At 40.0% G+C, this 15,255-nt stretch overlaps 1 protein-coding gene across 1 annotated transcript in view; it reads right to left on the bottom strand.

Annotated features, from left to right (window-relative positions):
• Positions 1–13,367: 13,367 nt before the first annotated feature.
• The window catches only part of LOC109054067 (neuromodulin), a 9,576-nt gene continuing 7,688 nt past the window's right edge, over positions 13,368–15,255 (bottom strand). Inside the window, exons 2-3 of the mRNA XM_042739970.1 lie at positions 15,180–15,255; positions 13,368–13,884 (exon numbers count right to left, since the gene is read on the bottom strand). The exon at positions 15,180–15,255 is cut by the window's right edge and continues 465 nt beyond it. Coding sequence (XP_042595904.1) covers positions 13,829–13,884; positions 15,180–15,255 — 132 coding nt within the window. The 3' untranslated portion in view covers positions 13,368–13,828. The remainder of the gene's footprint in view (positions 13,885–15,179) is intronic.

A 15,255-nucleotide genomic window follows, 5' to 3' on the forward strand; every position in this document is an offset into this window, starting at 1 on the left:
GAGGTATACATTTGATTTTTTTTTTTCAGAAAATCCTGCTTGACTTGACTTGCAAAACTTCTAACCCCTGATTTACACTGCACTCGTCTGCAGCACGTTATGGGCGGCGTGGCCACCGGAGCTGATCACAGTCACTCTAGTCCACGCTCATGTTACACCAGCCATGCCACGGCACATTTCAGAGGCGGCTTTCTGCGCCACCTCGCTAAAGATAGGTGCCTAGTCTATTTTTAACAGACACTGTGCCCAAGCTGCACAGCAAATACAAAATAAAAGTAAAACAAACCTGTCAATTTCAAAATAAACACCTGTGCAGAGTCCTGATCATATTTCACATCACTTTATACTAGTTAAGATGCCAGAAATAGATGATGAAAGGGTTCATCCTCAAAGCTGAAAAACACACATTGTCATATGACACCGCAAATCCTTTTTACAAGGACAAATTCAGAAAGGACAAGGCGTGGAGTTTAATTGCAGGAGTTGTATGAGTGGAATAAATTGAATTAAACCAGACAAAATGTAAACATTTAGCCAACCATGTTAGAACACAAAAACACACAAAAAAAATGCTTTTGGTTAACCTTTATGATTAAATGCCTGCCTGTTTTTTTTTATATACTTAAGTGACTTGTTACAGTTTTTCTCGATTGCTAACACACAATAACTGATTCATTTTCATACAGTTTTCGAAACAAAGATACATTTCTCTAAACTTTTAACATATTTCACATGTTTGCACACATAGTCCAATTTGCTCTGTTTTCTGCAAAACTCTACACAAAAAGGCCATCATTTTGCACAGGTTTAACCATGTTCTCATACCATTACCATGTCTCAAACACAAACACACAATATAATTAACTCAAGCATCAAAAAAATGAACTCAAACAGCACACATTTATCCCTGTGTAAACATTCGGAAGCACAACTGATGACACACAGGTCAATATCTCAGGATGATATGAACAAGAGCACAGCTGATTATGAGTTTTGGAAAAAGAATCCTGGTAGTCAGAGACAAAGAGGAATAGGAGGGAAAATAAAAATGAAGGGGATGAGGTCAAAGGTCATGTGTTCCTGATGAAATACAAAGCTTTTCTCTTCTAGTGCTTTTCATTTACTGTAAGATCTCTTTACACTAGTGTAATGAAAGTAAACCTACCTGCTGAATTTTACTGTATCTGCATCCCTCTATTTATGTTGTTTATGTTTGTGTTGTATGCTGTAAGAGTCATTGACTAGCAAAAGGATTCCTATTTCCCAAAAGAAGGGTTTTGTAACAGCGTTCTGAAGCAATCTCTCTAGTGTTCTCTAGGCAGTGAAGTAGTTTGTGTATTTGTCAGGTTTGTGTATCATCTGAGGCCAAAGTTTAAGTCTGACAAATGAGAACATATTTTTGACTAAACTGTTTTGATCTGGAGGTCTGAAGTTTGCAGAAGTTGGTGTGTAGTTTTGAGATTGTGTTTATAGTTGTGAGAAAATGGTGAATTGTTTCAATTGTGTTTTAGCAATCAAGAAAAACTGTAATGCATTTTAATGCCACAGAACATCGCAAAACTCACACATGCAAGTCAACAAGCATACAACACCACACATTACATCCTCAGCACCTCAGCGCATATTCCACTCTATACCACGTACACACACACACACACAACACCACACATTACATCCTCAGCACCTCAGCGCATATTCCACTCTATACCACGTACACACACACACACACACACACACACACACACACACACAACACCACACATTACATCCTCAGCACCTCAGCGCATATTCCACTCTATACCACGTACACACACACACACACACACACACACACACACACACAACACCACACATTACATCCTCAGCACCTCAGCGCATATTCCACTCTATACCACGTACACACACACACACACACACAACACCACACATTACATCCTCAGCACCTCAGCGCATATTCCACTCTATACCACGTACACACACACACACACACACACACACACACACACAACAACACCACACATTACATCCTCAGCACCTCAGCGCATATTCCACTCTATACCACACGTACACACACACACACACACACACACACACACACAACACCACACATTACATCCTCAGCACCTCAGCGCATATTCCACTCTATACCACGCACACACACACACACACACACACACACACACACACACACAACACCACACATTACATCCTCAGCACCTCAGCGCATATTCCACTCTATACCACGTACACACACACACACACACACACACACACACACACACACACACCACACACATTACATCCTCAGCACCTCAGCGCATATTCCCACTCTATACCACGCACACACACACACACACACACACACACACAACACACACACACAACACCACACATTACATCCTCAGCACCTCAGCGCATATTCCACTCTATACCACGCACACACACACACACACACACACACACACACACACAACACCACACATTACATCCTCAGCACTTCACTGCACTCAAACACACACACATACAACACCACAAACATTGTGTAAACAACAAACTCCACTTTATACCACACACACACACACACACACACAAACATACAACACCACAAATATGAAAAATGCATGTTGATACTTACTGTTATTTGTTACAGAACTTTAACTGTTGTTCAGTAATCTGTATTTTTAGTCATTTTCAAAAATGTTTTAAGAGATTTTTCATTTGCATTTGTAAAAAATATAGAAGTCATTTAATATTCATCAGTTGTCTGTTATGTCTTCCACTCATTGCAGTACCTAACAGTGATGCGCGGGTTGATCCAAAATGAGCGGGTGCCTGCGGTCACCCGTGGTTACCCGCGGTTATGAGTCATCCAAAAATATTTTTAATGATATTCGGGTCGCGGTCGGTCGGGTCGTTTGAAAATAAAGATGCCAATTAAACCTTTGTAATTTTGAAATACATAGGCCTACACTTTATTTGCTAAATAACTGGAGCGAAGATGACGCATGAGCTCAGTCTCGTGATGGGAAGTTCGGTTCTTTTCCGCGAACCGGTTCTTTCGGACAGTTCGATTCAATAGGGCTTGGGCGCCGCGTTGCATTCTGGGACGTGGCGGCCATGTTGATGGCGTCGTGAATGTAAACATACAGCAAGTCGAACGAGAAGAAACAGAGTTGGGAGAAAGAAAAAATATGTTAAAATCGCGAAAAGGTTGTGGGATTTACAGGGATACGCTAAGTAGGGATGCCAGGGGATCGGTATGTGGACAAAATCGGCACTATTAACGGTTTGGATCAATATGAAAAATCCCAAAGAGTGGAGCACCGACGACGACCTTGCTGCTGCACTTTTGCATTAAAGATATCTTCGGCTACCTTGTGTTGTTTTGTGAGCGCCTACACTTCAGAACAGTTCCGAAGCTACAAGTCATTGGAGTCTCATGTGCAGTTCACAAATGGATGGGTTAAGGAGCTGCAGATCATAAAGCCGGCAAACAGGTATACAGTAATCCAGACAAAGGTAAACTGCACTCCGCCTAGTTGCTAGTTTAGTAACCGTTAGTGCTAACAACCATTCACATGTACTTTTAACTAACTTATGTGTTTCAAAAGTTTAGTTAGTAGCTGTCAACCCTCCCGTTTTTTTTTTTTCCGGGGTTCTCATGTATTTGAGCTCTTTTCCCGCTGTCTTCCCGTTGTAGTATTTTCCTGTAAAATATCCCCGTTAGCCCTTCCATCGGACCTGTCAGTCTCTGTGCTGTTGTCCTGTTGTTACACAGTTGCCCTTCCAGCAAAACAGATATTTTCAAACCATCGTTTTGCTTAACGTTACTTGAAAGCAACCTTAGCGTGATATTGGCCTTTTTAAGATAACAGCGTGGTTGTTGTGAGAGCATGATTTCACACCAATGTAAGCAAAGTCACGTTAGACATAGCTTTCACAATCTCGCTTAGTTAATGCAGCAGTTTTGTAGTACGAATTTTTGCTGGTCAGCAGAGGGACAGCAACAGAATGATGAATGTAGAAATTTGCCGTTTTTTTTGGATGAGTAGCCCAGGGAATTTCCTTATTTTCAGTGTTTACTTAAGCTATATAAATTAATATTCAGATATTATACCTCACTTGGTCTCCGTGGTCGCGCCTCCAAGCAGGAAAGCAGTGGCAAGTTAATCCATTTTTTTTTTTTCAAAGGGCGATTGTGTTGCGCTATTACACCCCACAATACAGCAACGGTTTACCATGGTTGAAATAGATTTTTAATTAATCAATTAAGACACACGGCTGAGAGGGAGTATGTCTAAACACTGCGCAGTAGTCCGAGTAGCAGTAAAGGAGGCCATCAGCATGGCGGCCACGCCAAGTAATGACGTCACGACGCCCAAGCCCTAAACCGGTAGAAAAAAACGGTTCACCGGTTCTTTTAAGCTCGACGCAATGACGTCATTTGCGATGACGCAATGGCGTCAAGTCTATCAAACATTCAAATATACAAAGTCAGTAATCATAACTTTAGTCAGTTAAAAACCTCATAATCATGAAAAGTTTACAATTAAGTTTTGCAACAACGCACCCAAATACAGTTACAGCAATAATGTGCATACGAGGATTTAAGTCTTGAAGATATAAAGTAAATAAATTAGGTGTCATCAGCGGAGAAACCATGATCCACTTACTATACATAATCCATTGCGATTTATTTGTTATTAAATAAATTTACGTTTCGGTTCTCGGTTCAGTGTACTGCTGACCGGTTCTTGACTCGAGAACGAGAACCGTTCTAACCGGCACGCTGCAGTTCAGTATCATCAGTTGTTGCGCTTCTTGTCCGGTGAGTGACTACATTCCGCCCATTTAAAAATAATAAATGCGCGTCCTTGAAAGCGGGCCGTTTTCTAACGTAGCCTATTTACTTTAACTTCTTAGGTAATAATATCAATGGTATGATGTTTCCTTCTAATTCCCCTTCTAAATCTACGCCCTGCGCTACGATGAGCATTTACTACTTTTAAAAAATGCGGGACGGGTACATTATTTTCTTTTTCTTTTTTTGCGGTCCGAGTTGCGGGCGGGTTAGTTGAAAACGTCGGTCGGGTGCAGGTTGTTTATACACTGACCTGCGCATCACTGGTACCTAAGCATTTTAAAATACAAAAACTTAAAATTATCAGTTTAAATGAGCTTAAACTTTATAATGGGGTAAGCAAGAATTTTATTGTAGAAATAACTTAAATTTATTAGTAAAATCTACTTAAAATATTGTGTTACACCAACTAATAAATTTGTACATAATATTTAAGCATTGCCAACTGAAGATTTTTAGGTAACACTGTTTAAAATTCTATGTGAAATTTACTTAAGAAAAGGGGTGCAAAAATGATGCACTATATTTCTGAGTAAATCTAGCATATTATTTTTCTCAGTATATGTTTCTATAAGAGATAAAAGACGGATTGAAGCTCTTAAAAGAGTCTATATTAAAAAATTTCAGCTAATGTTATTTGGCTATAAGCCATGCTGTTGTAATAGATGCAGTATGCTCTTTAGCACTGTGAAAGAAAGTGAAAGTGAAAGTGACATACAGCCAAGTATGGTGACCCATACTCGGAATTTGTGCTCTGCTTTTAACCCATCCAAAGTGCACACAGTCCAAAGTCCAAATCTCTAACTGTTAGGCCACGACTCTTAGTCTCACTGAAATATGCAAAACCTTCTGAAAAAGACATTGTCTGAATGGAAACGTGTTGCTCTAAAAACTGTATATACTTTTCAGCATTGTAAAATTTATATTTAACATAGAATAATATTTATAGGTCTACACACGTGATCAAATATGGACTAAATATTTCACATCTAAACTCAACAGCAATGTATGTGCACGTATACAACATACAGTATTTCACCATGTTTTATTTCCCTTGTATAAGAGTCAGGGCTGGTCTTCCCAGGTCAACTCAAACAGTTTAACTCTCTGTAACTTCTGAAAACTGATGTTTTACAAAGTGTGGGTTCTCTTGATATATAATCAGCTTTATTTTTAAATTAATTAATTTCACATCCGCTCTTGAATAGTCTCACCCATACTGTGGCTAAATTATTTAATTATTAACTGAATATTAAAATATATAAGCTTTTCACCAAACAGAGGAATTTGAGACACATTTAATGGATGGTGGTATGATTTATTATAGCAAGGTCATGCAAATGTTTTTTTTCTGATAAACTAAATAATGTGCTTTTTTTTGTAGTATCTAAATTATTTGGTTTCTTTCATGTAGGTAAATGTTGTTTTTTATTATTATTTTTTAATTATTATAATAAAAACCCACAACCCAACATTTAATATAAATTTTATACTCTAATAAATATTTGACCTATAATAGTCTATGTGTGAGCAGCAATAAGAAATATGTGAAATACCTTTTGGTAAGCCATGGTGTTTCCTTACTGAAGTCTTCAAAGACACTTGTATGCCTGATCTTACACTAATGACACAAAGAACAGACACAAGAATGTGTCCCTCAGTGTGAAAAGATGGATCTCAAAATCATACAGTCATTGTTGGAAAGGGTTCAAATACACAAAAATGCTAGAAAACCAAAGAATTAGTGGGAGCTGAAGGATTTTTCTGAAGAACAGTAGACAGTTGAACTGTTCAGGACAAACAAGAGAGAGAGAGAGAGAGAGAGAGAGACAGAGACAGAGAGAGAGAGAGAGAGAGAGAGAGAGAGAGAGAGGGTTAGGTCAGAGCCAGAGGACTTCATCTATGGCACAGGCATTTCTGTCCCTTTTTTGTCCCAGGCAACAGGCAAAAAACCCTCTGGTTTGGCAGATCCAGCCTTCACCAGACTGTCTGTGTCTGACATCACTGGCCAGTTCTTCCACCCTAACATTGTAGTCTTGCAATTCTACACAAGAATATATTGAAATTACCAAAATACGCTTGTGTAAAAAAAAAAAAAAAACAATGTGTAAAATACAGTGTACTAATTAAAGTTTATGATTATGTTTTGATTATGTGGCCACAGAGAATCTGCTCAAATTAGGTTAAACTGATAGCTCTGATTTAATCTGAAATGAGTGTTCTTGCTCTTCCTCGTCCTCATCCTCCTCTTCCTCTACTTCTCAGACTGATGGATGCACACAGTCAATACCGCCGCTCACTATACGCAGAGTACACAGTCTGCATAGTGCACCATCCCACTTGCTCAAAAAAACTTTTGTTGGTAACACTTTATTTTGATGGTCCACTTTAGACATTCTACTAACAGTAAGTAACTTTGCAACTACATGTCAACTAGCAGTCATCAGAGTATTAGTAGACTGTCTGCTTAATATCTTCTAACACTTTCTTTGTCAACTTACTGTCAACTTATACTAACCCTAAACCTAACCCTAACCTAACACTAAACCTACCCTAACAGTCCACTCTGAGAGTAAGTAGACATGTAGTTGCAAATTAATGAGAATTAGTTGACATGTAGTTGACATGTAGTTACAAAGTTACTTATTGTTAGTAGACTCTCTAAAGTGGACTATCGAAATAAAGTGTAACCCTTTTGTTCTATATTAATTTTAACAAATAGCCTAAGCTTACATATACATAAATAAAAATATAAACATGAACATATACTTGTGAAACTTTTTTAGTTGTTGACATTAATAACATGTTGTAATGTTGTAATAACATCTGCTTTAATATTCTAGTTTTCATGACTTAAAATGCATTATATAAAAACAGTCAATAATGATTGTTTACTTACAGTACGATCAAATCTTTGTTTAATATAGACCAAACATTTAGGCTAATTCTAATATCCACTTAATCTTTCATTTTTGGCCACCTTTTTGTGATAGAAATACTAGCCTCATTCATTTCTTCAACAGTAACATGTGGACATCACAACCCTTACAAAAATTAACCATAGTTTTATTACAGGAAAACTGCTTAATTTTCTTTTGTGTGATTTCTGAATGCTTGAGACTCTAAAATCAATTGGACAACTTATTAATAAAATGTATTATAATTTATTAATAAAATCATAGCAATAAGTAACTATTTATTTATTTTTTTAACTTTAATACTTTATTAAAGTACTATTTCGACCCCTATAGTAGGTGTTTTTTTTTTGTTTTTTTTTACTTCCATAATAATTGAGTGAGGAGGCACAACAATACAGACGTACCTCTGTTCCTTGACAGTTTTCCAGCATAACATTTTTGCTCTGTCTGCACGATGTTGCAAATCGAACTTTTTCCATCCAACGATGAGCCTGATTTCTCCTCGGATCCTATGCCACAATCTGCTGGCCCCAGGACCACCACTCCATCGCCAAACAAAGCCGCTGAGCCTGAGGCTTCATCACGTGGGCTGCTCTGCTCGGCCAGCCAAACGCTCACCAGAACACAGAGGCCAATCCTCGCCTCCACCAGCGAGAACCCCAACTGTTTCTCCGGCGTCCTCCTGTTATTCAGCAGGATCAACAATTCCTCCTATTGAGAAGTGGACACTATTAAGCTTGAGGCAAGAGCTAATCAATTCCGAAGTGCAGTTCTCGCAAAGAATGAACAAAGCAGAACTGTACAATCTTTACGTTACCTTACGATAGGTCTGCACCATAAATCACATGCTACTGTCATGCACATCTCGTCAGTAAAGCCAGTTCTGTGATTAGTAGTAAATCTCCAGCACGTGCTTTCAGAAGGAGCTGCGTTTACTACACAGAGCCATAGTTCACTGACAAGCTACGCAATATCATGTTCATAGTCTTCATTAACCTTCCGTTCTGGCTCAGCCTTTCACTGCGGCTCTCCCTGCTGCAGCGCCATATGCAGCCGGGCCCACTGGCCCTCCTTCAGCCTCTCAGTCTAGTCCTCCTGCTACTGATAATCTCTTTTCTTTCAAAAGCTAGCATGAGACTGCCTCCGCAGTAGCTGACTGCCTGCCTACAGTAGCTGAAACAAGCGTGAGGCTACCTCAACTTTCTACTCAGGCCCACACATCTCAGTCTTTCCCTCTTTTTTTCCTATTACATTCTACCTCTTCAAACTTCAGAGACCAATCTAAGCATGAGGCTGCCTCCGCCTACAATCGACGCTCATCATCCTCTCCCTTACTCCTCTCTACTGCCCTCAAAATCTAAATATTCTCTATTCACAGCAACACCTCTGCTCATCCCATCAAATGCTGTCCCCTTGGAGCCACCACCACTAGCAGGTGTGGACATAGACCTCTCAAGTCTACTTTCTCTGATTCCTGCGCCTGAATCTAACTGCCAAATGGACTGTGGAGACTTTTCAGTCACTCTAAAAGACCAAAACCCACTAACATCCCACATATTGTCAATTTCCAAATTCACAATTGTGTTCAGCCGGTACACTAAAATAATTTGCTCAACCTTCCCCCATAGATGGCGCAAACGAAACGATTATTTGGTGCTAATAGCTGGGCTCACATTGTCCTACAGAGGAGGGCATTTCTACACCTACCACAAGCTCTACGGGTACGGGTCTCCCAGTGGAACCAATGCCCCTACTGGGGCACAATCGACCCCGACCTTCACAGCAGAGCATTTCTAGGCTGCAGAAACATCTCATGCACGGGTCTGCAGGTCAGTGGCTCATTCCACTATGCTATGTCCACATATTAACCCCTCTTTTTCCCCCTGCCCAATCACATCCCCAGTTTAATCCACCAGCTATGTGCCAAGACCCGAAGCCAACATAAATCTGGATTTTAGAAGGAATGCTCCTTTTACAGACAGCAGGCAGCCCTGCAACCATTTCAACCTCGGCAAATGCTCCAGAAAACGTTGCCGGTATCTCCATATCTGCAGTTTTTGTGGCGGTGCTCATGCCTGTCATATATGCCCTGTACGGTAATCAGCTAATAATTTTTTTTAAAAACTACTTAGCAATTCCTCTGAATATTTCTCACCTATCTGTCGAACTATGTACCCACCCAGAGACCAAATTCACTTATTATATGCTGTCCAGCCTCAAACATGTTTTTAAACCCAGCGTAGAATGCCCACTTTCTGAAAGCATTACCTGTGACAACCTCAGGATTCATGATCTGCCCTTTCAACACTCCCCTCTTTTCCAGTTTTCCGATTTGGAGTAGCCACCAAAAAATATTCAGGTAAGAAACGTCTTATAATAGACCTGTCAGCTCCTCATAATTCCCCGTTCCCAAGCATAAGCAGCTTGATTCCTCTTGACGAATTTTCTCTCAAAAACCAAGATATTGATCATGCAATCAATATGTTAAAAATAGTGGGTCATGGCGCTTGGATGGCAAAAATCAACATCACCTCAGCATTCAAAGTGATGCCCATCCATCCTGATTCATGGCACCTTTTCAGGGTACACTGGCACAGGAAATTCTATTTCTCTGTACGTTTAACTTTCGGTTGCAAAAGCAGCCTCAAGAAGACATGCTGTCATAGGCCGTTTGTTGGATTTTATCAAATAATTACACAATTCCACACCTCATTCACTTATTCAGTGACTTTCTAACCATCTTGCCTCCCGACGCTATTCCAGCTGCGCATATCCTCGCAGTTCAAAAAGTTTTTCCGAATTTGGAATCCCCATTGCCCAGGAAAAGACCATGGGTCCTGCCACTTCTAACGAGTTCCTGGGCATCAATTTTGACAATTTTGTGCTAGAGGATCAAATTTCCACATCACGAGGAGCTCTCATTATGGATAACATTCCTAAAACAGTGGAATGGCTTATCCTTTTTCAACAACAATCTCGCATCTTCTCCTGTTGACATCCAATTGCTCACAGATGCAGCTTCCTCAGTCGGCTTCGGGGGCTTTTGTCAAGGGCCCTGGTTCGCATCCCCATAGCCCCCCCAGCTTTAGGACACACCACAGTCCTCAGCGCTGTTTGAGCTTTACTCTGTCGTAGTAGCAGCCTTCCTGTGGGGGAAAGAATGGACTGCTAACAGTATTTAAGTGCATTGTGACAATGAAGCAACAGTCCAGTGCATTAATGAAGGCCATTCTCATTCACATACTTTGATGCCTCTTTTAAGATGCCTCACCTGGATCTCAGCATGTGACCAATTTATCATAATTGCCAAACATATTCCTGGGTCAGAAAATCAAATCTCTTTCTCATTTTCTGTTTCAGAAATTCAGAACTGGCTCCAGATGCAGACCAATTCCCAACTCCAGTGCCTCACTATTCAGAACTAATATTTCCATAGCCCACCCATTAAAACCCCTTCTCGACTCATCTCTCCACACTATCCTCCAAGCAGTGTCTCCCAGAATCCTCCAGTCTTATGTGACAGCATGGAGGTGTTTTAAAGCATTTCAGCTTTCATATAACCTGCCATTTCCCAATTTCTCTCTCCTCTCAATTTCCTCATTTGTCTCCTACCTTAACAGCGTTTGGGTCCATCAAAGGCTACCTGAGCGGCATCCAATTTTTTCAAAAAACTGATTTTCGGCACTTCCTCCCCTGAAATAAACAACTCCCAAATCTCCCGCTTGATCAAAGGGTTTCAAAGATCCCAAACCCATCCACCCCGACACCAGACAATAAATAAACCAAACCCGCCCACCCTGACACAGACAACCAATACTTGGCTTTTTTTGGTTTTCTCAGATGTTCGGACCTCACTATCACTTCTAATTTCAATCCAAAAATCCACCCAACCATCTCAGACTTATCCATCTTTGACAGTGAAACAATCTCCTTTTTGATTAAACAAAGCAAGACGGACCAAGCCAGAAAAGACCAATGTATCTATATTTTTAGCCTTCCGCCACCAATCCAACTATAACAAACTGTATTTTCAATTTTTGATATTGAATAGCTATTTCTTGTTTAGTATAACTATTTCTTGATTAGTTTTTGGTTTCTGGAACTCGTTTTTTGTTTTATTAAAAAATCAGGTATGTTATTGGATAACTATTCCAGTGACTCTTTTCACATCGGGGGAGCAACCTCAGCAGCTCAGAAAGGTCTCTCTAAGCATTAAATCCAAGCTCTTGGATGATGGTCTTCAGATGCTTTCAAAAGCTACATCAAGACCAATCAATCCCACATTAAAAAAGCCCACCAAACCCTCATTGACAAAAAAAAAAAATCATTGGCTTTTCCGTCCGTCCACCGGCAAGACTTACCCGTCTGGTGCCGTGAGTATTAAACTCCCGTCGGATGCTGCGAGAGCCTCCTGGTTGGGAAAACATTGGCTTTTCTGTCCGTCTACTAGCGAGGCTTACTCATCCGATGCCGTGAGTACTGAACTTCTGTCAGATGCTGCGAACGCCTCCTGGTCGCACAACTTTAGCCCATCCGTCCATCTACCGGTTAGGCTTAACTGTCTGATGTTGTGAGTATTGAACTCCCATCGGACACTGCAAAATTCTTGTGGCCGGCACTACAGTTTAGTTCAACCTGTCCATCGGCTGGTAAAGTCCCCCCATCCGACGCGATTTGTTGCTTATTTTAGATATGTGTGGATTTTGGTGGTTAGATTCGAGGCTCGTCTACACCATCATCGACCAGTAGGGCTCACTCGTCCGACGCTGTGAGCTGCTCCCGTCAAGAAGCGGTGTGAGCCCTCCAGTTCAGGCTTACCAAGTTATGCTGCTCCTCGTCCATCGTCTAGTGGGGCCCATCTTCCCAGCGCTATGAGCTGCTCCTGTTGTCAGTCGGTAGGGCTCACCGGTCTGACACCGCAAGTTGCTCCCGTCAAGAAGCAGTATGCCCTCCAGATCGAGTGCCCCAAATCACACTGTTCCTCGTCCATCAGCTGGTAGGGCCTGTCTACCCAGCGCGGTGAGCCGCTCCCGTCAGAGTGTGTGTGGACCCTCCTGGTCAGAAGACTAAGTTTCTTCCAAAAATGCCAGCCCGCCAAATTTTCGGTGCTTTTTGGGGATACTCTGGGTCCAGGCCAAAATTCTGAGCACAGCACGCCAAATGGGCATAACCTTAACTCTGTTTATTATATGTAAGTGTGAACTCGTGAAATTATGTTTTATTAACAAAATTTGGGAGGAGCACGTGGATAATTAACCTAATTAACATGAGAGGTGCACAAACAGTAATTAACCCAATTAACAAGATAAGAGGTGCGTATATATACAGTCTCGTATATATCGTATGTATATATCTCTCATATATATACAGTAGACGTACCTCTGTTCCTTGACAGTTTTTCAGCATCCCTCCGCCAGTAATGACACTGCTGTCATTTTTTTTGAAGAGAATCTGAATTGTCTCATTTTTAACAAAGTTTGCATTATTGAGTATGTTACTTCCCTGTTTATTAAAACAATCTGGATTTTATAGAAATAAATGAACTCAGACAAACCTACATGCTGAAAGAACAACACACATCATGAACGTAATTGGCACATTTCTTTATTTTGAAAACAGACATGAAACCATTTTCCACGATTTTACTCCTTAGATTCAAACTCACTTGAACAGAAATGCTGGCGCATTTTCTTTTTGTTGGATTTTCTCAATTTTTAACATCAGTGTAGCAATATCTCCAATTAAACGCTCATAACAACACCAAGGACATTAAAAGAAGCCACATGTATTAGTTGGGTGCGTGTGAGAAGGTTCTCGTCTCTGGAGGAAGGATTCTCATGCGATGAGAAGAGCCGATCACAAGCGTAAAAGAGCCGGACAGATGGAGGCTTGTGTCCGTCTGTGATCGATCCGCACTGGAAAACTCCCTCCACACATCAGAAAATCATTGCCACACCAAAAAAGAGAGGACAAACATAAAAACAGACTGTCTCCATCATCAAGAGCAGTCTGCCTGTTACTTAGGATTTTACATTTCACTGGTCATCTGTTAAACATTCTCATCTGAAACGGCCTCCTCTGCTGGTTTGGAGTCTTCGACGGCCTCTGCAAACACCACAAGAAACAGCTTCAGTTCCAGACACTCTTACAGACCGCTGATGATCTGCGAGTGGACGTGCTGCGGTCCAGATAATGTGCATTACTGAAACACTTGCTCTCATGAATGCATCTCAATGAAGAGCTTTCAGGCAAACCGCAGCTCTCCACTGGAAATGGATTCATGTCACTCACTGTCAGATAAATCTGTCAGATAAGTTCAGTCAAACTTCTTTCAGTTTTTATATACACGTTTATTGTAACATTGCTGCTAACTCAACTACACCCTCATAACACATTCAAGTCTGTTTTTACCCAGAAGAGATACAAACATTTTATTCCCTAAACATTTTTTGGAAATTTTTATGTATCTCTTCCGGGTCCAAAATGACCCAAAACACAAAAACATTTGACATTTTTTTTTTAATTTCTTCCTTTACTATGAACTTTACTATGAAAGAAAATATTAGACATTTTTAACGGTGTTAAACGTTTTGTGTTTGGGTCATTTTGACCCGGGTATGTATAGAGAACCATTGGGTGTCAAAAATGCTTTTTGTAAAATTATCTATAAATATATATTGGGGCCAAAAAACTATTATAAAATATAATTGGCCTTTTCCCCATATCTCACACACTTTTAAAATATTTTGTTGATGAATATGTACGTCTATTGATGAACTATTGCAACATGGTTGATCACTTTTTTATCTGAAAGTGAAAGTTTACACAGAGTAAAATGAGTTTATTTTGACTGAAAACCTTTCAGAATAATATTTGTTGTTCTGATGTTGTCCTGTAAGAAATAAATATGTAGGTTTCATAAATAGTTTTTAGAAACCATCCAGTTCAAAGGAATTTTACTAAATTCCATTCATTCTAATAGAGTTAATACTAGTAATACTGGGGATTAGTACTTCTCAGATTATATGTTGCTATAAATTTCATACAATGATATATTCAAATAAAATTTATCGTCAGTATGATGGTGTGGTTCATGTGTAAGAATTTCAAGATTCTTTCATACTCTAAAAGCTTGGTTTTTAATTTATCAAAGATTAGTTACAACCAAGAAAAAATGTTTCTTTTAAGAACTGTTGAAAGGTTATTTATGGGCACTGATGGTTCCATGAAGAACTTTTAAGGTTCTTTATAGTGGAAAAAAGGTTCTTTAGATTTTTAAATGGTCTTCACACTAAGAAAAGTGTTGACTGAAAGGTTGAAGGCCACAAGATAAACTCTCCACACTCACACTGATGATGATCTCAGAGCTCAAACTGAGTGTCTGTGTTTTTCTGACGCACCTTTTATGTCTATTTGGTCTGTCTCCTGGCTCTCGGCAGCGTCAGGCACATCGGCTTGTTTGGCTTCCTCCTTCTT

The sequence above is a fragment of the Cyprinus carpio genome, chromosome B15, assembly GCF_018340385.1.
Source record: "Cyprinus carpio isolate SPL01 chromosome B15, ASM1834038v1, whole genome shotgun sequence".
NCBI classification, from domain to species: Eukaryota; Metazoa; Chordata; class Actinopteri; order Cypriniformes; family Cyprinidae; genus Cyprinus; species Cyprinus carpio.